The 26,530-nt window shown below is 40.6% G+C and overlaps 1 protein-coding gene across 5 annotated transcripts in view; it reads left to right on the forward strand.

The window, feature by feature from the left end:
* The window catches only part of NPAS3 (neuronal PAS domain protein 3), an 843,593-nt gene that overhangs the window by 243,021 nt on the left and 574,042 nt on the right, over nucleotides 1-26,530 (forward strand). For 4 of the 5 annotated variants that reach the window (XM_073348988.2, XM_073348990.2, XM_073348991.1 and 1 more), the window contains 2 exons: nucleotides 11,644-11,888; nucleotides 12,001-12,051. In XM_073348988.2, coding sequence (XP_073205089.1) covers nucleotides 11,644-11,888; nucleotides 12,001-12,051 — 296 coding nt within the window. The remainder of the gene's footprint in view (nucleotides 1-11,643; nucleotides 11,889-12,000; nucleotides 12,052-26,530) is intronic. The other variant, XM_073348989.2, reaches the window with a different exon arrangement.

Genomic DNA, 26,530 nt, shown 5'->3' on the forward strand with positions numbered 1-26,530 from the left:
AAACCATTATCTGCCAATAACTCACCATGTGATCTTGCACAACTCACATAACTTTTGTGTGTTTTAGATTCCCCTTTTGTAAAGTAGATGTAATAGCCATCTGATGACAAAGGTGCTTTGAGGCTTAACTGAAGAATGTTTATCGTGCACTTGGAGATTTTTGGATGAAAAGGATTATAGAAATGTTTTAATTATCTGTATTTAATGATTACATATAAAATGGTTAGACATTATTAGGTGTTAGTATTATTGTACTGTATCTGGTTTTGCCGCTACTAAATGAAATCCTTATCTCTATTAGAGGCTTAAGAAATTCACTAGTTGAATTTGTGTGTATGATGATGATCACTGCTGTCGCTGTACGGTGCTGCAAAGAATTCTGGGGCCTTGCAGTGTTTGCAGGCCTTCTTGTGAAAACCGTAGACACGGGAACGAGGGGTGCTGCAGCACCCCCAGGTTTTATGCGGGGTCCCGGCCGCCAGCCCCATGCTCCGACTCTGCTCCAACACTGCCTCTGCTCCCAGCCCCCAGCTCCCAGGGCTCTGCTCCAAGGGTCCCGGCTGCTGGCTCCCATGGCTGGGGCTCCATTTCTGGCTCTGCATGCGGGTCCCACCTGCCAGCCCATGCCCAGAGCTCCGCTCCTGGCCCCATGCCTGCCCCCCCGCTTTGGCCCCAGCCTTGACCCCCTTATCGCTGTCCAGGTCAGCCCCCTCCCGGAAACACGGCCCTGCTCCTGCCCCAGCTCTGGGCTATTGAGGGAGCACGGACAGGGGCATGAGGGGGCACGTGAGGTAAAAAGTTTCAGCACCCCCACTATTAACTGTTCCAGCACCACTAGTGAAAGTGCAGGATTTCAGTAGCATTATAAAAACTAATTTCCACTGAATGCATCCGATGAAGTGAGCTGTAGCTCACGAAAGCTTATGCTCAAATAAATTGGTTCGTCTCTAAGGTGCCACAAGTACTCCTTTTCTTTTTGCGAATACAGAGTAACACAGTTGCTACTCTAAAAACTAATTTGCACACCTTGTGATAATTTGCTACATTTTTTTGGTACTAGTTAATGAAAATGGGCAATAAACTAAAGTACACACAATGTCATTGCCATTGGCTTCAGGCATTAGATCATAGTTTCAACAACCTTTCTGTCCCTAGAGCTTTATTTTATTGCTGTAGCCCGCCAAACCAATCACTATTTATTACAAATTCAGTGCTGTCACTTTAAAAGACCATGGGACCTGTAGTGCTGGTGTAATTATGCAGGGTCAGAGTTGTGAAAACTGACATTTCAGAAGAATCTCACTGAGGGGATTCTTGAATTGTATTGAGAATTGGGTTTAAAGGGACAAGGTAAAAATTTATCCAAATTAAAAAACAAAAACAAGGACACCCATATGAAACCAGAGACAAATAACAATGGCTCCAAGATTGTATTTTCAAAATACAAATAGGAGCAGTTGTGTGTAAATATAAACATTCTCCAGTTCTGTTTCAAACACAGGCTTGCAGCACTAAAAATTGAAACTGAAACTGACTTCATTGGTTATCTTGTTCAAACCGAGACAAATGCAGAAAGTAAACAGACAATTAATAATCTGAGGAATTATTAATGTAGGTCAGCATATATGTTTTCTTTGTAACTTTAAAAAAAATGCCATGGTAGTCTGGAAAAATGAAGATTATGTGAGTATGTAGCTTTGAAAGAGACAGATCGCTGTCTACTGTGTATGTTTATGTTCATGTGCCTATACATGTAAAAGATGCATAGAATACATGTTGGATGTGATTGAAAGGGTGTATCAGTGTAAGACTGGAATGAGCGCAAGAATACTGAAGTCATGAGTGAGTTATTCAGGATATCCCAAACAAGTATAAATAAAACTTTGATGCTATAACACACCATCATGTATTCTTCATCTGCCATGCTTTATAGATTTTCTACTGTAGAAATGTACATAGTACCCCAATAACATTTTAAAGATGATCTACTGTGCTCCTCCACCTGTAAAACCAGACTCACCATCAGTCCTGCTGCTTAGGCCAGAAAAGGAAAGGAAGATTATAAATAATACATCTTAGAAACCTTTAAATTACCTAAAATAGTTTTGCTCTTGTAGACATAACGTGATATTTTATGACATAATGTGTCAGAATCAACTAGGGCTAGCAGCTGGGTACCTCCCCTTTTTTCTTCAAGAGCCTCTGTCTATTCCCACTTGTGGGATATGGTGCCTCTGATATCAAGTTGAGGAGCTATCTTGAAAACCATAGGTGGTGGGTATCATAGGCTGGGGGAGCCTGTGCCACCCCAAACAGCCTGGCGTGGCCCCACCCACGCCCCAACCCAAGCTCCTTCCTGCAGTTCCTTCCAGGTTCCCGGCATGCTCTTCTGTAGCTCAGACTGGCTGCGTTTGGGGCTGGGGCAGGCTGGCATGCTGCCAGGACTTGGGTGGCTGGCACTGGTGCCAGGGCTCTGCTGCCCGCCCGGCGCTCAGGGCTTTGGGACCGTGCCGCCTGGTGCTCTGGGGCTGGGATTGGGGTTGGAGGCCTGCCTGGAGCTGGGGGCTCTGTGGCCACTCTGATTGGCTGCCCGGAGCTCCGGGGCTGAGGGCACTCGGGTGGCCCTGGGGGGTGGCGGGGTCGCACAAGAGTGTGCTCCTGCAGGGAAGGGGGGGCAGAAAGGAAGGGTAAGGAGTAGTGCCGCAGGCAGAAGGGGAGGGACTGGGTTCTAGCCTTCTCCAACGGTTGGTTCACTGGCTGCCCATGTTGAAAACCCTTTGGAGGTCCATGAAAGACTTCGCCTGAGTGTGATGTTATCACCCTACTCTGTATAAGTGAGTGCACTCTTCCATAAATACCAACCATTAGCAGAAAGTGAATGGAATTCACTATAGGGTTTGTGTACATTGTAACGTAAGCCTGGGGTTAGTAGAACTCGGTATAGCAGACTCTGGTTTTGTTAACCTAGGGCTTGACCATCTACACTCATTTGTAACCCCAGGAATTGTTGAACCCTGGTACCAACCTGGGGCTCCAGAATCTACACTGCATTATGTGGATCCAAATCTAACCACCCATATCCCAGATTTGTGGCCACTGTCGCCCCTTTTTGGTGGTGCAATGTGGGAAAACTTGATTGTCCTGAGGACAAAGAAAATCGGCCTGTGGGATTGTGAAATACTTTTGGCAGAATCCCAGAGCACAAGTCCAGTGTGGTTGTGTCTACACAGCAAAGCAATAGAACTTGAACCCTGGGTCCTGGCTTGACTGAGGCTCAGACCTTCCCCTCCCATGAGGTTCTGGGGCCTGAGTTCATGTGAACCCTGGGTTAGTGTGATTTGTGTGTAGATGGCAAAAGGGTTAGGCTTGAGCCTGAATTCAAACCCTGGTCTTATGTTGCAGTGTAGACATACAGTTAGTGTCCTCAAACTAGATCTTCCCTTAGTCTATCTTATTATTGTTATTTTCTTGTAGTTAGTTTGTATAGTGTATGTAGGATAGTATAGCATACATACCCCTTGCCTAGGTGCATTTTTATGCTGAGGATCCTGAGTCCCATAAGCAAGAGGTGTGCTTCCAGTCCATCTGTTGTACAGCAGACCGATGCCTGTGTCTGGTGTCTTCTGTGTCTGGCAAGACCCACTCAGTAACTCTATGTATGGTTTGCTATAGCTTCACTCCCTGCACGTTAGGCTCCAGGCTCATCTGGCTTCTCAGTGCCTACAGCCTGATACTCCAACGGGCTGGTTGAAGGTATTGAGACCAGCCTCCCTGCCTAGGTCCTCGATGCAAGACACATTTTGCTGTTCTGGCCTCAACACTGCCTTCTGTCACTGGCTTGAGACCGGAATCTCTTCAGCCTTATAGTAGAAGATAATCTCTTGCCCAGCACCATCTGACAATACCAACAGCAATTAAGTCAAAAGTGGCACTGAAGACCAAACTGACACAGCCTGCTAAGCCCTCAATAGCCTTGGTGATAATGCAGGAAGCTCCCACATCAGCATCTACTTCTTATTGAGTACTGTTACCTTTGGCACCAACTCCAAATCTGTCCTCTACTGCCAGCACTTCTGTCTTGGTTTTACAGATCAGTGAAGATGCCTGTCGTGATAAAAGGGAAAAAAAGAAGCAGCAACACATCTCCTCATAAGATGGGCATAAACTTAAGAAAAACAGGAAGTGCCATCCCTCTGACCCCTGACAACACTCTCACCCTTTCTCTACCCGCCGTTGAAGCTGATATCTTGGCACTGACAGACTGGGATTCTTTACAAGTTTGGATCCTGATAATTTCACTCTCTCCATGCCTGAGTCGGGGTCCACCATTGAGGCTACTAGCTTCCCCATTGCATGCATTTGCATTGTTTGACTCTATGCCTGTATCGATGTCTTTGGTCTTGATCTAGAAATGCGTTGGGATTCCTTCAGCCTCCTTCAGAGATGAATGAGGATAGACCCACACTTCAACCATGAGACCTCTGTCCTTTTCACTTGTCTCAGATCCAAACATCATGGAAGAATCTCATGCTGGGCTCTCTTTAGCTTGTCATGGGAGGGTGCATACAGGACTTAATGAAAGCCGAGCTGGAGGCTGTGAGACTAGCTCTGGCACAGACCTCAGCACGGCCACCAATCGTTCAGTAAGCTTCATGGTGGTATCTGCAGCACAATAAAAAGTTAAGTACAACAAGACATCTTACTCTGCCCCTTCTGACAGGAAAGGGTGTAACTTGGATGATTATGGGATCAGAGCCTACTTGTCTGGCTCATTAGGCCTTCAGATGGCCAATATCAAGCTGCCATGTCCTGTTTCAGTTGTGCCCTGTTGGATGCCATGAGCCCCATCTTAGATTCCTTGCCTGAGGAGCGGAAGGAAGCAGCCATGGCCTTTGGCACCAAGGGTTGTATGCTCGCTAAGTACTCTCTAAGAACAGCATAGGAGGCCTTGGACACCAGTGCAAGAAAAGTGGCCAGAGGAATGGCTCTTAGAAGGTTCTCTTGGCAGAATATCATAATTCTATATACAATGATGATGCACATATTTTGATAGAACAATGAGTTTCAGCAGATCATGACTAGGGTGCTACCAAATTCAGGTCCATTTTGGTCAATTTCATGGACATAGGATTTTAAAAATTGTAAATTTCATGATTTCAGCTTTTGAAATCTGATGGTGTCGTAATTGTAGGGGTCCTGACCCAAAAAGGAGTTGTGTGTGGGGCAGGGTTGCATCACTGCTACCCTTACTTCTGCACTGCTGCTGGTTGCGGCGCTGCCTTCACAGCTGAGCAGCTGGAGAGCGGTGGCTGCTGGCCAGGAGCCCATCTTTGAAGGCAGAGCCACCAGCAGCAGTGCAGAAATAAGGATGGCATGATATGTTATTGTTGCCTGGGGTTCTTTCAACCCAAAGCTCTTGGTAACTTTTACTCTCTGCAAGGCGGTGTCAGAAAGTAAATCAGGGGAGACATGGGCGTCCGACTGATAGATGGCTGGCACAAACAGGACAACACAAGAGTGCTTTCACTTAAAGCTAAACTTTACTTACTCTCAAGCACTTACACACGACTGCAACAGGTTAGTAAAACACCCCCAACCCTCAATAATTACCGAAGCTGATTGTGTCTCTCTAGTGGCACAGCAGCAGCCCGTCTGCCAGTGGGGAACACAAGATGTATCCAGAGTTAGAGTCCAGTCCCGAAGAGTCCCCCTACCTCAAACTTTTCCCTCTTATTTACGCATTAGTAATAGAATGACATGTCCCTTAAAGAAAAGTTGTTAAGCAAGCAGTTCCAATGGGCAAGCAAGAGGCTCCTTCTGATTATTGATTAACCAGGTGTGGGTTTTTCCAGAATTTGCAGCCTTGAGGCCCCAGTAGACATTCCTGGGGCACATTCTACTCTTCTAAAATGAATGTATCAGCAACTTCAACACAGTTCTTATCAGGAAAGACACAGCGTCAAGCTGCCCTTTCTGTGGCACCCAAAACTCCCTCCCCTCCTGCCTTGGTCAAACTGAGACTGCTGAATGGCCAGTTTGCAGCCTGCTGATTTGGCTGCTTTTAGCAATAAGCCATAGTGGTTTCAGGCACTTTACTGGTTTGCCAAAGTCTCCCCATACAGTATTGCCACCCTTACTTCTGTGTTGCTACTGGCAGGGCATTGCCTTCGGAGCTGGGCACCCAACCAACAGCCACCTCTCTCCGGTTGTCCAGCTCTGAAATCAGCACAGAAGTAAGGATGGCAATACCATGACTCCCCTAAAATAACCTTGCGATCCCCCTGCGACTCCCTTTTGGGTCAGGACCCCCAATTTGAGAAACACTGGACTGCCCCGTGAAATCAGCATAGTATAGGGTAAAAGCACACAGAAAACCACATTTCACGGTGGGAGACCAGATTTCACAGTCCATGACACGTTTTTCATGGCCGTGAATTTAGTAGGGCCCTAATCATGACCTTTCATGTGATACCTTGCAAAGCATGGCTTGTATGAAATATTACAGCCATACACTAATGATGCCTTCCTGGAACTCAAATCTTGTTCTAATGAAGCTAATGGGCACTTCTTGTGAGCCTCTGGCACAAGACTCTCTTGCTCTCGACATTTAGAAATAAAAATAGCCTTCCTCATAACAATTACATCTGGTCGGAGGGTCAGTGAGTTTAGTGCTTTGATTGCCACGGTGCCTTATACTGTGATCCACAAGGACAAAGTCACCGTGAAGCCCAATCTCAGCTTCCAGGTGGTCTCAAATTTCCACTTATCTCAATGTGTTTCCCTTCCTTGGTTTTTCCCCATGTCCTATCCCCACCCAAGAGAAACTTGTCACCATAACCTCACTGTAAAGAGGGTGTTCTGTTACCTAGAAAAGACATTTAGAAAATCCAGTAAGTTATTTGTAACATATGGGGAGAATCTATTACTAAACAGAGACTTTATCACTGAATTAGGAGATGTATGGAATATTGCTACATTTTAGCTAGGAAACCAGTACCTGCTGGTTTAGAGACTCATTGCAAAAGAGCCACTGTAGCATCAATGGTATGCCTTAGGCAGGTTCCCCCAGGAGAATGCAAAGCAGCAACTTAGAGTTCTATGCACACTTTCACCAGACACTACCATCATGTTACCATCATGCTCCAATGCCCAGTTTAGGAGGGCCAGTCCATATTTAGCTAAGAACTCCTTTCCCTCCATCCTGGTAGGGAACTAATCTCCCACAAATGAAAATACACAAAGGCCCTCGAAGAAGAAAGAGGTGTTACTTACCAATAACTTCTGTTCTTCAAGAGTTGCCTCTGCATTCATGCTACCTGCCTACCTCCCCTGTGCCTTGGAGTTCTATCTGATATCAGGACTCTTCAGTTAGGCAGGAGGACCTGAAGTGGTTGGGGGATACTGTCCCTTATATACAGTAGGACAATTATATCACTCTGCAACTTGACAGAGGCACCATATCCCAGAGAGATGAATCTCCAAGAGCAACAGTTACTGTTGAATAACCTGTTTTTCCTGAATAGAAAGCTCCCACTTCAACCCCTGTGTGGTTAAAATACTGAACAAAATATTGCCCACCCTACACTTTAAACAAGTAAAATTTCAGAAGAAATGCCCCATTGGAGGGAAAGAAGGAAAACATTCTCGTGCATGTTGTTTTAAAAACAAGATGTTGACTGTTGAAGCTTGTCAGATATCTGGAATGTGAGAAAAAGTCCCAGTGGAAATGGATTAGTGGGCAGAGGGTGAAAGGGTACAACACAATTGACCACATGGGTACCACTCTGAGTTTGTCGTATGGGTCTCTGTAATAATAATAATAATAATAATTTTTTAAAAAGTATGTGTGGATCCAGTGGTGACAATTGAAAACCTTTTTCTTTTTGTATTTTGATGTCATTCTGTGAAGTCACAGTGCCAGAGATTTAACTTTAAAAAATACTAGATCTTTTCCCCAAATGTGTGCTCATTTTAGTTGTCACTACTATACATAAGAAAATATGCAAAGGGGGATGATTAATAATATTTATTAAATGCCAGCAATGTGCTCAGTCCTGTACAGGACATTATATAAATATTAAATATGATGGTTCAGTCCTCAGAGTAGCTGAAGGAAAGGAGGTGATTGAAAGGGTGCTCTAAGGAACTCTTCTGCTCCTCTAATTCTGGAGCTGGTGGGACCTGTAATGGCTCTTGATATAATTTAGAGTTTAAGGATTGTTCTAATTTGTGCCAAATTGAGTAGGTCCATAGGGTGGAGCACTTCAGTGTATCTCCTGGAGTATTCCATGCTCCAGTCTCACCTCTCCTCCTCCTCTCTATGAAGTGAGAAAATGAGTAAGCTGAACCTTTATGTCCCTTGAGGATTCCTCTACGTCAGAGTAAAACCTCAACTTTCTGTCTGCATCGTGGTGCCTTAGCAGGGTAAAGCAACTGGATATGACCAATTATTCAGGGGTTCCACCAAAAAAGCCATTGGGTAAAAGAGGTAGTGGGACTCTTCAGTTGTGCCCGCAGAATAAGCCCTGTCTATGTGATTCACTAAAACTAAACACTACTGAGAATAGGTTGTGCAGCTGTAGAAAATAAGTCTGAGCATGCTTACAGCTCTACTGGACTTCTCAAACTTGGCTTGGGGCTTGAGTATGCCCCTATGCTGTGTTAAACTAGTTGGGCTTGGTTCCTTCTTGGCTGAGAGAGAAAAATAATGGTGGTACATCCCATATGCCATGCTGAAGCAAGACCATGTACATCTAGGCCATTCCTGGCAGCTATTTGTGTAACCTGTTCTCAAAAATGTTCAGTTATGGGGATACCACAAACACCCTTGGAAGCATATACAAGTGCTTAACTATCCAATTTAGAAAGTTGTTCCTCACACTTAACCTAAATCTCCTTTGCTGCAGATTGAGCCAATTACTTCTTGTCCATGCTTCAGTGGACATGGAGAACAATTGGTCATTGTCCTCTTTAGAACAACTGTTAGCATATTTGAAGACTCAGTCTTCCTTTCTCAAGACTAAACATGGACAGTTTTTTTTAACCTTTCCTCATAGGTCAAGTTTTCTAAATCTTTTATTATATTTGTTGATCTCCTCTGGACTCTCTCCAATTTGTCCATGTTTCCTAAAGTGTGGCGCCCAGAATTGGACACAGTACTCCTGCTGAGGCCTCACCAGTACGAAGCACAGTGGGGACAATTACCTCCTGTATCTTACATATGATGCTGTTGTTAAAACACCCCCAAATATTAACCTTTGTTGCAACTGCATCATATTGCTGACCTCATATTCAATTTGTGATCCGCTGTAACCCCCAAATCCAGAATGACCACCTAGCCAGTTATTCCCCATTTTTTATTTGTGCAGTTGAGTTTGCTTTCCTAAGTGAAGTATTTTGCACTTGTCTTTATTGAACTTCATCTTTTTGATTTCAGACCAATTCTCCAGTTTATCAAGGTAATTTTGAATTCTAACCCTGTCCTCCAAAATGCTTGTAACTCCTTCCAGTGCCACAAATTTTATAAGCATATTCTCCATTCCACTTTCCAGGTCATTAATAAAAATGTTATAAATAATACTGGACCCAAGACAGATCCTTTCAGTTCCCCAATAGATGTGTCCTTCCAGTTTGACAATAAATCATTGATAACTACTCTTTGTGTACAGTGTTTAAGTGGTTATGAACCCACCTTATAGTAATTACATTTAGACCACATTTCCGTTGTTTACTTATGAGACTGTCATGTGGGACTGTGGTAAAAACTTTACTTAAATCAAGATATATCACTTCTGCAGCTTCCCTCCCCAACCCCATCCACTGGGCCAGTAATCTTCTCAAAGGGCATGGCTACACTGGAAACTTCAAAGCACCGTCATGGGTGCGCTCCAGCGGCAGTGCTTTGAAGTGCGCTCGCTCGCGAGCCCTGGGAAAGAGCTTTCCCGGAGCTCCTGGCAATCCACCTCCACGAGGGGATTAGCTCCGAGCGCTGGGAGCCTCTTTACACTAGCGCTTTAAAGCACTCTGACTTGCTGCGCTCAGGGGCGTGATTTTTCTCACCCCTGAGCCAGGAAGTTAGAGCGCTATAAAATGTAAGTTTAGCCAAGCCCAAAGATTCAAATTAGTTTGGAAATAGAAAGAAATAGCCATATCTTTATTAAACAAACAAGAATGTAAACAAATGAAGGAAGGCAATGAACATAGTCTTTCCAGCAAAGGGGAGTTGTAATGGCTCAGCCCAAGCATAAGCCACACGTGGTACTGAATGGCAGACACCAAGGTCATAACCAAAGTCTGGGTACTTATTCAGAAATACTATCCGGCTTACCCAGGCATGTACCACAAGCCATGTTCCACCTCCACAGAGATGGTTAGAGCCACTACTGAGAGGCTCCAGGCAGTCTCCGCCAGTGGGTCTCTTCGTCAGAGCTGCATATTGAACCAGGGGCAGTGGAACTGGTAGGGCAGAGGGGCGCAAAGTAAACATTGTGGGGACTGAATTATGTTTCTGCCTCCATATCCATGCTTTGGTCCCAGCTCAGCTGTACTTCCCCTCTGACACCACCTTATACCACCCAGTTCCAGTTACTGCCTCCTCATTGGCTGATGGTTTGGGAGTTGAGAGATAATCAGGTTCTGGGCAGGCACTTCTCCAGCAGTGTGTGGGGACAGGGCACACCTACACCAATCAGGAGGTAGCAACTGTATAATCACATGGGGGGCAGAGGCAAGAGCAGGACCTGGAGGTGCAGGAGCAGCCACTGCAGTGCCCATGATTGGGCTGAAAAGAAGAAGTCAGGGTGATCTCTCCCCCTTCTATTCCTCGACACCCACCCATTCATGTTGTTCTTCCTCTGCCTCTACGTTGCATCCCACATTTATGGGAGATAGATACCCCTTCTTTCCTACTGTGCCGGCCAGAGCTGCTGAATAAATTTATCTTCTGCAAAGACCATGTCCGCACCAAAGTTGCAACATAACAAACTTGAGCTAGTGGAAACCTAAATAGGATTCTAGCTTCATCTGAACAAAAAGAAAATGCAGTGGCTAGTCAACATAACAATAACATACAGTAAGCAATTAAATGGCAATACAAATATCCCAAGGATAAGGGACAACTGCTTGGCTAAGACATCTCCCAAAACACATGGATGGTGGGAGGATAATGTGAGTGGCCTTTTGCTCTTCCCCCAGTTTCTCATAATGAGGCTTAATAAGAGGGCTTCTTAGAGCCAGAGATATGACCTTTGGTAGAACTTGACACAAAGCTGGACTCTGATTGGTCCAGGATAGATAAGGAGCCCTTTTAATCCATCCAGGGAAACCCCTGGCAAATCCAGCTGCCCTGTGAATGGGTGAGACTGGTTGATGGTCAGGGCGGTCAGGCTTAAAGGATGACAGAACTGAATTAAGAATGATTACTTAACTTGCTTGCTACTACTGAAAGGTAAACACCATCATTAGCATTCAAATATTTAAAGAGTACAGTATTGTTGAATTCTATCCTGAAAATTGCATATCTGTACATGTCAGTATTTGGAAAATGTTGGTAATTTGTATAGGAATTCATCATTGAAAGCAAGTGGGTTAAATGTGACAGAACACTAATACTGATGAATGTCCTCCTTTGTTGTTTTGTTTCAGTTTACAAGCCTTGCGAAAGGAAAAGTCCCGAGATGCTGCTCGCTCTCGCCGGGGAAAGGAAAATTTTGAATTCTACGAGTTGGCAAAGTTGTTGCCGCTCCCTGCAGCCATTACAAGTCAGCTTGACAAGGCATCCATCATCCGACTTACAATTAGCTATCTGAAAATGAGGGACTTTGCTAATCAGGGGGATCCTCCATGGAACTTGAGAATGGAAGGACCTCCACCCAACACATCAGTAAAAGGTATGAAAATAGCATATTGTTTAGTATGGATTGTGGCAGCCTGTAGTAATATCTAAATTGAAATTTTTACCATCATCCTTTCTTCTTTCCCTGCATATCAAATCCTTTAAAGGGATACAAATGTGGAAATCTGAGGTCTGCATGAGAAAGACACCATGTGAAGGTGAAATAAACCTCTTATTCTATTTATATTTTATTTTAAAACAAACTTGTCAGTATAACTATGATAGCAGTAAGGTTTCTGGGAGATGGAGATTAAATGATTTGTTGTAAAGTGATTTGCAGTTATTGTGTTTTTTTTATTTTCATACTGTACAAAAAGATGATTTTGGGTGGAGCATGGTAACATTTCTTGGCTTGGGGTCATTAATTGTATGGTATATTAAAAACTGAATTCAGGTTAACAGTAAATTCAAGCACTTCAAATTTTGTCAGTCACCAAAATGAAGACCTGAATTTCATTTATTTTCTTATTGTTATAGTCATAAAATATTTTGACCTCTGAGCTAACGTAATTAGAAATTTAGCCAAAATGGACCTAGTTTCAAATGTGAGCATCTAAACTGTGTGTTCAAATGAGCAGTTAGATAAATAAAATGGGTATTTCTGACTTGTGTACCCATTGGAGCACCCAAGCCCAGGGGCTGTTAGCCTTATTTTAGAACCCATATATGAAAATCGGTCTTGTACAGTATTTCAGGTGATGAGTATAATCTTTTAAGACTGACATTTTTAGTGTCATCTTTAAATCCTACCTTTTCTCAGGCAGATAAGTGTGATCTCCCTTTCTGTTATTAATGTAACAATTTTTAATGAAGTTAGAGATACTGAAAGCCTTTAAAAATGTGGTTGTCAGATCTCTGGTCTGCCTTTGGCAGAACAGAATTTCATTCTGTTTTATTTTGGCCATTAATTTTTACATTTTAGGTTGAGCACAATATCATTAACCCTTCGTTTTCTACCTGTTGTTGTTAGTTATACACTTGAAACACTGGACTGGACTATATGGTATAAGGCTGTATCTCGTTGGAGGCATCAGAAGTGGCCACCTCTAAGGGACAGATAGGAATCTCTGACTTTGTAGATCAGCACTTGACAGCTGGCTGTACATTGGTATTAGTATTGGCTATGTAGGCAGCTTTCAAATGCCCTTCTTGCTAGAAGAAAGAATATTAGGTGAAAAATGTCATAATTTTAGACTGGAAGGAGATAGACAGGGAGGGCAAAAAACAATGTACTTTCAGACTAATGATCTAGGGATCATACATGTTTGTCCCTATTCATATATGTCAATTTATACCATCTGCCATGTAATATTTTTCCTGAAAGAATGGAAATGACATCATTCAAAGTGTAAGAATATGACTAGTTATCATGAGCTACAGCTCACTTCATCAGATGCATTCAGTGGAAAATACAGTGGAGAGATTCATATTCATAGAGAACATGAAACAATGGGTGTTACCATACACACTGTAACAAGAGTGATCAGGTAAGGTGAGCTATTACCAGCAGGAGAGCTGGGGGGAGGGGACCTTTCATAGTGATAATCAAGGTGGGCCATTTCCAGCAGTTGACAAGAACATTTGAGGAACCGGGGGCGGGGGGGGAATAAACATGGGGAAATAGTTTTACTTTGTGTAATGACCCATCCACTCCCAGTCTTTATTCAAGCCTAAGTAAATTGTATCCGATTTGCAAATTAATTCCAATTCAGCAGTCTATCGCTGCAGTCTGTTTTTGAAGTTTTTTTGTTGAAGAATTGCCACTTTTAGGTCTGTAATCGAGTGACCAAAGAGATTGAAGTGTTCTCCGACTGGTTTTTGAATGTTATAATTCTTGACGTCTGATTTGTGTCCATTTATTCTTTTACGTAGAGACTGTCCAGTTTGACCAATATGTACATGGCAGAGGGGCATTGCTGGCACATGATGGCATATATCACATTGGTAGATGTGCAGGTGAAGGAGCCTCTGATAGTTAGGCTGATGTGATTAGATGGTGTCCCCTGAATAGATATGTGGACACAGTTGGCAACGGGCTTTGGCTCTTCTGTGGTACAGAATGTCTGATTTCTGCAGGTCTCTGGGTCATGGTTTAAAAAATCTTGTGTAAGTTTTCATAGTATCCACTCTCCTTTTTCAGTGTCACATTTATTTTTATTCCAAAACAGATTTGAACACTGGTCACTGTCAGACAGGAACATATTTAAATATAAGCACTCTGACTCAGGTTCACCCATGCTTCTGCCTACAAAAAAGCAGAATGAAATATTTTAATGCTGTGTCTCCACCCAATTGGAGGCTCTACTGCTGCAATTTTAGAAGAAGTAATCCTTTTTTTTTAAGTGGAAGTTCACTATTACTAAGTAGGATTTTATTTTACACATTGCAGTGCCTTGAAATAATGTGGAGCTTTCACTCTACTTCACTGTACTAGTAAATGGTGTTTCATTATGTGTGAATTCATTATAAGCAGGTTCAACTGTACATTGCATGTATATTTTATTACTTCACTAGTTCTCCTTGAACATAAACCTGTTACGCATTCCGATCAAACATTCATGAAATTACATCAAAAGAAATTCATTTTCATTTATTAAGGTCTTTTTCTACTGCCCTTGAAGAAGTTCATATGGATAAACAAGCTCACATAAATAGCCTGCAGCATCGTATGAAGTGTGGTTCATAATCCTACAATAAAATGCAAGACATTGTACTTTGTGCGTCCCCAAGCAATTTCTTGAATAGACCCTAAAGGCGTTTGGAAAATTATATAAGAAGTACTTACACTGTGTAGGCAGCTGCTTTTTTTCCCCCTTCAAATGTGATGGTCTGTTCATGATAATAATTAAATTTCAAAGCTTAGTTTTAAATTTGTCCTCAACTACATACAGCAATTTAATCATTTTAATTTACTGTTTCAGAAAGGTCCTTTACTCTGCCCTGTATTCATCACAGCTTTTCTTAAAAGTCTATAAAGGCTGATGAGTTTGTTTTCTTATGCTCATTTTGTATAGATTATTCCAAGTTGCAGTTGCAAAAAGAACGCTTAGGTGATGTTGTGTAATATTTCCAGAGTCAATTACTTCATGGAAATGATACATTAAGCAATTGGAAAGTAACAGATAGTTTTCTCCATTATTTTAGAAATATCTGTATTGTTATAATACAGATCAAGTCTACAATGAACATTATGCATTATTCAAGAAATGACCAGCCGTTCTCAGCAGTGTTTCAGCTAAATAACTGATGATTGTAACCTTTAAAGAAATTTCATTGCGGTAACTATTGGTAAATCACTTCTCCATTCACAGTAATCTTTGTTTAGAGACTATCTAGAAACCATTATATCTTTTATTAATCTTAAAAGCAATAGCCACTGATTTGACATTTGCTGAAACTAGATAAATTTTCTGTCTTTCTAATATAGGAAATTTCAGTCAGGTTTTTTTGGCCTGTTGTTTAAGACATTGTTACTTGGGAATATTAGCCATGGTAAGCAATAATTTATATGTTTTGCAGTAGTTGACTTTAAATATTAAAATTCTTAAAATCTGGAGGAATGTATTAATGACAGGCAATAAATATATACACAAATATATAAAATAAAACGTCTATAGACAATCGAAATAAAAGAATAAGCAAGATACTTGTATATACAGTATATACTGAGCCATATAGTATTTAGGGCAAAATAATACTGTCTTTACTTTAACCCCAATATTCAGTGGATGTCTGTTCATGAGTAAAACAGAGCAACTGCTAGCAAATTGCTCAGTATCACAAATGTATATTCTAACCGTTTTGATCTATCTGTAGGAGGGGTTACACATCTCTTTTTCCATAACATGTGGTCAGTGTTTAACCAATAACTGGGGCCTTATTGGGGACTATACTGAAATTATTTTGTGTATTCTGGCTGCCAAACACACAACAGGCTTTCGTGATGTTTTCGTGACATAAAGTTATAACAATCATCTTGCTGTCTTGGGATAGCATTTTATGAATCACATTTATATTTCTACTGAAAGACAAAATGCCCAATGGGTTGTCTGAAAAATTACTCCAAGATTCTGGATGTTTCCCTCAAATGTAGCCAACAGTATCACAAATATATGAAAGACCATGTAACTTGTGTGTGCAACTCTCCAAGAAGTTTTATTTGTTGTCATTGAGAATTTTTTTAAAAAGTGCATCAGGGAATGCAACATTTTGTGGTGTGTAAAATGTGTTTTGTTGAATTAAAATCATGTTGCATATCTGGGTTTTTTTTGGCAAATTTTCTGCCATATCAGTGCTATTCTTGTAGTATTTCACAGCCAAATAAATTATGGATGTTAACTCTTCCACTTGAACAGCATGCCTGTCACTTGCCAGTATGTGGAAACCCCTTTCTGATACTTTTGAAAAAAAACCAAACCACTTTTGTTCTTTTCACTTGCACATGCTATTCACAAAGTATAATAAACACCCATTTTTGTTACCCTTAACACTGGCCAGTTCCCAAGATGACATCAAATTATCCATTAGATAGAAATCAGACTTCGTTCATGCTGGGTGTTGCTTTTTATCTTTGGAGATTCAAGTGCATGCATAAGGCCAGGTGTACAATTTCCTTTTGAATAGCATGACATATAGGAACTGGACTGTATAGCACAAGTTTTTGACACATCTGTCTTTTTATGAAACAGAATTAATTATGGGATTAGCCCGGATCTCAGATGGTGAAGAATTGGTTGCAGGTTTTTGAACTAGAATATTTACATTTTGATATATACTTTTACAAACAGAAGCAACCTATCTATTACCATTAGACAAGGTGAACGAATAATTCCAGCTGAGGTGTGAAATGGCCTTCAGGTAAACTGTTTTCAAATGATAGTAACTGAATCAGTGGTATGATGCATGAAAAATGCCACTTTAGCTTGACTACACCTCCTTTTGGCATTCCTCAGTCTGAAACAGGATAATCTTACTGATCTGTGACCTGGAGTTAAGAATATTTGGCAGTTTGGAACAAACTCACATGTCATCATCTAAGTGTTTCAGCCCAAAACAGACCTCCTGAGTCACTTTTCAGTGATAAGCCATGTATGGTGGTAAAATGTAGCCTGTAATAATGAATTCATTATTACTTAATTTCTACAGTCCTGAAAAAATCAGGACAATACATTAGTAAGAGCAAAAAATGATTGTTTTTCCTAACTTGGTGTAAAATTTTAATGCTCTGCCATACTTTTCTCTCATTTCTATATGTGATACACTTTTTTTTTATCTGAATACAAGTTGTAATACAAGGCTACTCATGATAGTCAAATTGAACAGGTATCTAAATAGTTGCCAGATAGGAGTCATAATGTGGAAATGGGACATCCAATGGTCAAATTTAGGTCTATTGGGACAGATAAAAGTCTGTGCCTTTATTTTTCAGATACACTTTTTTGACGCAAAACTGTCTCTCTCTTGTTCAGACCACTGTGCTGAAATTTTAAAAAATAAGCACCTCTCAGCATGAAAAAAGTAAAAAAAAATATGTTGAAATTTACTTAGACATCTTGTCAAATTAGGGAACTCTGGGATGAGCAATATAAATCCAGTATACGCCAGTGACTGTTTTTGAATTCTTTTGAGAGAAAGCAAAAACTAATAAACAAGTAAACTGAAAAAAATGGTAATTGTTATCCAAAATGTCACAAGGTGTACCTATGTTTTGATTAAAGTACCCTTTTCTTACTATTTTTATATTAGATAATTGTAAATTTTTCCATAGAGGAAAACAAATTGTCTCCTTTCTGAAGTCTTTTTGGAAGACTTTCTCAACCCATTTAAAAGTGAATTTATGGTAATAAAATATATTACCTCATACACTTTTGTCTCTCTTTATGGATCTCGAAAGACAATGAGTTAACAGTCCTAGAGACTGAAGTATTTTTTCCGCCAAACAGAGGAGAAGAAGGCAGTAAAAACTTCCCCACACCATACACCAGTGTCTCTTTGCTCTTACTGCATAAGGATTGAGACTCAACTTTCTCCCAGTGCTTAAGGTGTGGCACCTAGTCTTCAATTTTATGCTTATGAAGGATATTTCAGATGAAAACATAAAACCCACAATGCAGCTGATTCTGAGGTATTGTTATAGAAGGGGAAATTTTTTTGTGAATGGATCCCCCTCAGTGTATTTTTCTTTTAACTTTGTGCTGTTCAGGAGGAGAATTGAAAGCCAATGTAAATTCTATTCTACCAAGCTTCTAGGTGCTTTTCTTATGCATGCATGCAAGAGCCTGATTTTCATTTACACTAGGGTCACTTCATATGGCTCTGACAGTGTTAAAAAGTGCTTTAGTATAAGTGTAACTGTTATTCATGCCCAGTTAAAAACCTGTTTAAATGGGAGCATACAGACCACCGAATCAAACCAGGGAACAGGATGAATTATATTTTAAAGACCAGTCTGTGATATGTGGGAAGACAAACTGTGTTATTATGGAGAACTTCAGTTTGGCAGATGTATGTTGGAAGTATCATGCTCCAGTAGAAAAATATCGTTACAGTTTCTAAAAATTATAGATGATGATTTTCTAACATAAAAGTTATTGTATCAAACATGAAGAAACTATATGGGACCTCATTACGATGGATAAACATAAATTGACCACTGAACTGGAAGTTGGTGGTTGTCTAGGGACCAGAGCCAATAACCCAGTTACATTCAATATGGGCAAACCAATTCCAACCAGTAAAATATGTATTTGTTTCTTCAAAAGGGCTAATTTCCCAAAGCTGAGAATAATTGAGTGAAGGTAATTAGGAGGAAAAATTTAGGCAGAAAAATGTGAAAGAAAGTGGAAGTTCTTTAAGAAGAGCTCAATAGGTACCAAAAAGCCATAATTCCAAAATCAACAAAGAGGAGAACTTTAGTTAAACCCCGTCCTGCTTTAGTGGTTCTGTTTAGCTTCTCAAAAAGCAGAATAAGAAGTGACTTGATTACAGTGTAAAAGTGCTTTCACTGGGAGATCATACCAGGTACTAATGGGCTCTTTAATCTCGCAGAGAAAGGCACAATAAGAACCAATGGCTAGAAGCTGCAGCCAGAGAAATTCAAATTAGAAAATAGGTGCAATTTTTTATCAGCGAGGATCATTAACAATTGGAACAAATTACCCAGAGGAGAGGCAGATACTCTATCTCTTGATGTCTTCAAATCAAGACTGGTTGCCTTTTTGGACTACATGCATTAGCTATAAAAATATATACTTTGGTCTAAGATAGCTTATTGAGTTCAATGCAGGGGTAACTGGGTGAAAGTTAATGGCCTGTCGTATAAAGGAGATCAGACTAGATGATCTAATCCCTTCTAGCCTTAGCTTTTATGGGCATGTCTACATTGCTATAAAACCCCTGCAGTGCAATGTTGCAGTTCTTGGGTCAGCTGACTCAATTTGCAGGGCTCTGGCTGTAGGGCTAAAAATTGCAGTATAGATATTTGGGCTTGGGCTAGAGCCTGAGCTCTGAGACCCTCCCTCTTCTGACTTTCAGAGCCTGGCTCCAGTGGCCTTGGAACAGTTTTATAGTGGGGGTGCTCAGAGCCATTGAACAAAACTGTAAACTCTGTATATGTTGGAAACCACTTCAAGCCAGGGGATGAGGCCGCACTCCCAGCACCCCTGCCAGTCTCCAGCCTGAGCCTGAAAGTCTACACTACAGTTTTATAGCCTGGACCCTGAGAGCCCGAATCATGGCTGCTCTATGGGTCTTTTATCACAGTGTAGCTGTACCCTACGAACCTAATGAGGCATTAGTGTAACTGAGAATTAGGCCCATAAGTATCTAAAACAGTTTCTGATACTCAGTAAGGGCCAGATTACTCCTGGCTCTTATGTGGGTGAAGAAAGTGGGTAAGGATCAGGGGAAAGGGAGCTGAAGGAGCCTTCCAGGCAGAATTGTGGCCCCTGCACATTAGGGAGAGCAGGTACTTCTCTCTCCTTGCTCCCCTGTGTGTACAGAGACATATGGACAAGGCTATGACTCTTCTACCCCTACACATTGGTCAGCTTCTGGAAGTAAGTTGCAACCTGCAAGAGGATGTATTGGTGGTCATGCTACCTCTGCATGTCTGGGAGAAGAATGTCTCCGATTATTCTACCTTGGTGTGGTTTCACAATGCCCCTCTTATGATACAATGTTGTCCAAATTATTTGTCTCAATATCCAGTTACAATGATTTTCATAGACAATGTCTATGAATCCAATTTTAAATTCAATTTATCCATTTTACTTTTTTCCTCTTAATTTAAGGCTTCCTCTTTTTCTTACGTTGTGGGAGTTACCCTTCTCTATACCATTGATATTATATAACTTAATCATATTCCCTCTTTTCATTTCAGACTTTCATGTCCTTTTTCTGTTTCTGCTGTGGATCTTTAATGTGAGGCAACCCAAACTGACAGCACCATAGGAACATACCATTATTTCTGTAATAGGATAAATATGTGAGGAGGTAGTTCTGTTTCCATGTCCTTTTGGTCTTTGGGCTCCCTGCTGAGATTGACAATGGGGGTGTCAGTTAGGATGATTTTGGTGCTGTGGATATATGTTCACTAGGAAATGAGCTAAAATCACAAACACATTTTCCATAAGCTGCTGAACAGTCAGTTGCTGGTAATGATTTTTGATCAGCCGTGTGTGTGTAACACTGCCCCAAGAGATGAAGGATCTCCCTTACATTATCACCTTCTTGATCCTTCCAGTCCCCTCCTAGTTGAAACCATAGAATGATGCTAAATTTACATGTCCTCCTTTATTTGAATCACTAACTCTATCCATCACTTGTGCAGAGACAGAAAATGTCTACTGCAGCTGATAACATACTAATGTTATTGCAAACATATAGTCAATCCAGTGTCAATATTTTAAGAGTTAAATGTTGCTAAACCATAATCTTACAACTAAAGAGTTACAGTTAATCAGAATAGCCAAACGGCCCTTATATACAAGAATAAGGAAATAGAAAATGTGACTGTGTATTGTAGGTCGTCTTTATTACTGCCAGCCCTTATTGTGCTCATCTCTGTTCTACTGCAGCTACAATTCATCTTCCTTCTTCTCTTATTGTGATATGACCAACCAATCACAACTTTAACTTCTTCATGGTCTTTCTAAAGTCCTTTACTGCAGTTTATTCTGTTTACCCATGGATTTGTATTTTGACCTCTCACTATCACATCTGCTATGCAAAGTTTTTTCCTCTGTTATTCAGTCCTTAGCCTTTACTCCATCTTCTTTTTTGAGTGCTAGTGTTTTTTTTCTATATGTCACAGCTGGAACTTTTGAATTCTCAATGCAGCCTTGATGGTAAAAACCAAGTGGCGAAGAATTTTAAAAATTAAAAAGAAAAAGAAGAGTAGAAAGAAGGAAATAACTACACTTTAATAAAATAAGAGCTGCTCCTGAATCTTAGCTTCAGCTCCTTCAACATCTGAACCAATATTTTAATAATTTTAGCTCATCCATTCATGTCTCATTGTCACTTTTCACTCATGAGATAAATATCTACTGTCACAATTTCAACACAGAGGAGATAGATACCAGTACCTGCAATCCATAGTTGAGAACGTTGTCAAAGATGCAATAGTGGCTGAGTAGGTATTGACAACTGCATAGGCTCCAGCCTTGGAGAAGATGCGTAAATAAGTCAGGAGGAATGTTCAGATTAAATTAAAGTTAATGTCTTTGGTTTATATGATGTTATATCATGTTCAAGGAGAACTTCCTATTGATTCCAAAAAGAAGTTCTGCTTAAATGTCAGTGGCGCAATATGACCCCTTTTTCTTTTCCTAATCCTTTTAATAAAATGTTTTCACATGATTTACTATTAGTTTTTCCACATTAAATGTGAACTTTTTTCTTTTTAAAAACATTAACATCTCAAATTATGTATTTGTTGCCTGTTCTATGTAATATTTTAAAATAATGGACAGGAAGGAATTTGTCAATTAAGGGGTTCAAAAAGTCCTGTGTCCCAAAGATGCTTGTTCTGCTTTTTTGCTTTTTAGTAACCTGAAATGGAACAAAAGTAAATCACTGTTGCATTGTTTTCACATGTAAAGTGAAAAAAATAGGTTGGTATCTGTAAGCTGCCATATTTGAGGAAAAGAATTGAACTTTAACCTTTGCTCGTTTCATTCATTCTCACCTTTTCTAAGCAGGGCAAAAGCTTCTTCTAATACTACCACTCATATGATGAACAGATGCTCAATAAAGGCTGATTCCTGCAACACTCATGTGATAAGCCCTGTTTACGTCACTGGGATGATTTATATGAGTAAGGGCATGTCTTCACTAGCAATGTTAAAGTGCTGCTCCGGCAGCACTTTAACGTGGCTTTGTAGTTGTGGCACCAGTGCTGGGAGAGCTCCAAAAAACTACCTCCATGAGGGGAATAGCGACCAGTGCTGTCTACACTGCCACTTGACAGCGCTGAAACTTGCAGCACTCAGGGGGCTGTATTTTCACACCCCTGAGCGAGAAAGTTGCAATGCTATAAAGTGGCAGTGTAGACAAGGCCTAAGAGTTCTGGGACGAGATGATTGTGTGTGCCATTCTCGTACCCTGGTCCCAATTCAGCCGTGCATTTAAGCACATGCTTAAATTCCATTTAAGTCAATGAGATTTAAGTATGTGTTTAAAGCAGAGAAGCATTTTTATGAGAAAAATTGACACCTGATTTTGTATTTCCTGTATTCTATGATTGAAACTGTATATTTATTATAATAATCAGAAGTGGCTATCTAGATATTTGGAACAAGTACTAGTCTAACCGTCTAACCCTGGCAATGAAGTGTGAAACATATGGATTTATTAGTAATTCTTGTTCTCGTCTAATTATTATATTGGATACCTGTGGTCAAAAGGAAAGAGTAGGATGGTCAAGTTAAACCTAGATATTTCAAAGACCTACATATGAATATATATATATAACCATGGTTTGACCACAATATTAACATAGCTTAATTTCTGCTAATATTTCACTGTGAAGCTGGGGGAAGGAAACTGAGTTTCCACCAAATTCCTGTGCTCTTGTGGTCTCCCATTTCAATCTGGGATATAAAATAAAAAACTGACTATGGATTCATTGTGTTCTCATTCTGTATTTAAGTCCTTCCCAGGACATTACAGAGATCAGTAAAGACTGTTGTCATTAGCTTTCTGTAATTAAAGAACACCCCTCATAAATGACTTTATAATTTAGATTTACCAAGATTCGTATAAAACTCAGATTACCATCATTTCTCTTTCTGGGTGAGGAAAAAGAGACAAATCATTCATAAATTACTTAACCCTCATTGTTCCACAGTCTTACTCGTACTCAGGAGTATACATTAGAAAGCCCTTGTCTTATTTTTGATGGATGAGCATGCCTGCCTTTATGAGTCACTCTTACTGTTAGTTGAATGCTTCTACAGGGGCATAGGCAACTTGTCACTTCTGGTTCCATTTGTATCTAACGAAAACTATGGCTTTTCGTCCCTATGGGTTGGTGTCACATGAATGTGCAAAATTGCATGCCACATTTCATCATCTGGGAAAATACTAAAGGCTGTATTCATCATCATTAGAAGGATCATGAGTATATATTATTGTTAATTTTTTATAAATACAGGCAATTCCCATCTATTAAAAGGTGAAAGTAGAAGACTTCTAGCAATCTTTATAGGAAGCCATTACACTCACTTAAAGAATTAGCAAAAATTATGAAATGTTGGTTTTAAGATAAATATGAAATTCCCAGGAGTATCAGTACCACTCTTCATTATCTGTTTTCTTTCAAATGTGAATCGCTATGAATGCCATCTGTCGATCATCCTTCTGATGAAGCCAAACTATGCTGACATATCTAATGGAGAAACTAAGGCATATATAGGTTTAGGTTTCCAAAGAGCTCAGTATCACAATTGGGGCCAAATTTCAGAAGATCTCCACTCCTATTCAGGCAACAAAAATCAGTGGATGCATTTTTAAAAGTGTTCAGCAGTTTGGATGCGTAACTTTTTTAGTAGTCTGATCTTGTGTCCCAGTGGCAGCTGCTAGGTGCCTCGCTCTTTTTCAAAAATTGGTTGAGAGTGACACGCCCAATATCACATAACAGATCTGTGAGAGAACTGATAATAGCACCCTAATCCCATGACTTCAAGTCCTGTGCTTAGCAAGAAGACTGCCTTAACAGGACTACTGCATTTAGACAGCATTTCATTATGACATTTTATGTGTTTCTTTTATGAAGAGATCAGATTTTTTGGAATGCCATTTGCGTTAACAGAGAGACAAGGTGGGTGAGGTGGACCTGAAGAAGAGCTCTGTGTAGCTCAAAAGTCTCTCTCTTTCACCAACAGCAGCTGGTCCAATAAAAGATATTACCTCACCAACCTTGTCTCTCCAATGTCCAGGGACCAACATGGCTGCAACTACACTGCAAACAACAATTCAGATTAACACTCTGAATAGATAATGAGATTATCAAGTGAAGGAAATATTGCTAAATCCATTTTATAATAAACTCCCTGTTATATTAGCTTGAATAAGTTTATAAAAAATTAAAATCTGTCTACTTGTTATTAAAGGTTTTATAGGCCAAGGCCAGTGTTTTAAGTATCATTGCAAAAATGCAGTGTCAATAGACGTTACACTGTCTAAATATCAACAAAAAGTCACAAGGAAATAAGACCAGATGTGTTGTGTGATGAGGTCCAAATGTCATTTCAAGTCCAAGGGCCAGCCACTCTAAGAAGGCATCTCCCTTCTTTTTGTTGACAAATTTAAAATACATTTAACTGTCCTTTTTTGTAGATGAAAAAAATGCTGTTTTTAGTTGTTTTTCTGTAGGCTAGAGCAGTGTCCCATTCCTGTTCATTTGGTTCTTTAATCTTTATCCATCCCATCTCCTTTTTAAATCTTACCTTTTATTTCTCGCTTGTGTATTACTTAGTTCCTTCTCTGTTTTTTACTCCTTAGTTGAGTCTTTTTGTTTGTTCTTCCCATCCTCTTCATTGGCATTTATGCCTCTTTCTCTGCCTTTTTTACTCTTCTTGTTCTTTTGCCACATTGAGGTGTTCTGAGGACTTAAAAGTGACATTTTCTTTGGTAAATTTTACTTAACAGTCTCTGGGTATATTCAGCAAAAAGGAACTGAAAGGAGCAGTGACAAAGTTTTGCTGTTTCAGTCTGTTTCTCATACAGCCAGTTGAGTAAATATATGGACCAAGTTGTATAATTTATTAGGCCACATATATAGATTCTTAGGTTTTTAAAGCCAAGAGGGACCATCCTGACCATCTAGTCTGACCTGCTGCATAACAAAGGCCATAAAACCTCAACCAGTAATTGCTACCTCAAGCCAATAACTTCTGTTTGAACTATAGCTTATCCTTTAGAAATAGATCTAGTCTTGATTTAAGGAATTTAAGTGGTGGAGAATCAACTAAGTCCCTAGGCAAGTTGTTCCAGTAGTTAATTACCCTCTCTGTGGAAAAAAAAAAAAAGTGCCATATTTGTAGTCAGAATTTGTTAAGCTTCAGCTTCCAAACATTGGATTCTGTTATGCCTTTTTTCTGCTAGATTAAGGAGTTGTCTACTGTCAGAAATCTCTTCCCCGTGTAGGTATCGTGATCCTCTTAACCTTCTCTTCAATAAACTAAATAAATTGAGCTTCTTCTTAATCTCTCAATGTAAGGATTAATTTCCAGAACTCTAATCATTCTTGTAGTTCTTTTCTGAAACCTTTCCAGTTTTTCTGCATTTCTTTTTGAAGAATGGGTACTCAGTGGTTCTGGAACATTTTTAGTAGTGGGGGGTGCTGAAAGCCAGCCCCCTACCTCCCCCCGCTGAGGCTGAGAGCAGGGCTGTCTCTCTGGGAGGAGGGGACCCGGATTGGAGTAAGGGGGCCGAGGCCACAGCTGCGGGTGGGTGTGGGGCCAGGAGCGGAGTCCTGGGCAGTGGCCAGCAGCTGGGACCCCACATGCAGGACCAAGAGCAGGGGCCTGGTGCAGGAACCCGGACTTGGGGCCAGTGGCCGGGGAGTGGGGCCAGCAGCCGGGACCCGAGCCCCAGCTGAGGTGAGGAGTTGGGGAGCAGAGTGCAGGTAGAGGGCCAGGCCAGGGCATAGGCGTGGGAAGCACCCCCAGGTTTTCACTCGGAGTCAGAGTCTGGGGAGCGTGACACGTGGCATGGGAGCCATGCATAAAACCTGGGGGTGCTGCAGCACCCCCCGCACCCCTACTTCTTGTGACTATGTAGGCACTACAACTGAAAACAATATGCTTACAATGTTCTCGTTAATGCTGTATACAGAGGTAATAGATTCCTACTCAATATTTCCCCGCTTATACTTACTCATCCCAGGGACATTAGAGGGTGTTTTTTCTGAATTAAGTTGTTGGGAGTAAGAATAATTTCCTCCATCTTAATTGTTCTAGATTCCCTCTGCTGACAAAGGTTGGACAAAGGTAGAAGATAATGCAGTCGAGTAACATATGCATCTTGTGGGTTACACTGTTACCTGTGTATTATTTAAGGAAAAACAACATTACTTTAATTGGCATGACCATGGTAGCAAACACTGTGCCAGGTAGTTTACATTTGCAGATT

Source organism: Lepidochelys kempii, chromosome 6, assembly GCF_965140285.1.
Source record: "Lepidochelys kempii isolate rLepKem1 chromosome 6, rLepKem1.hap1, whole genome shotgun sequence".
Lineage (NCBI taxonomy): Eukaryota > Metazoa > Chordata > Testudines > Cheloniidae > Lepidochelys > Lepidochelys kempii.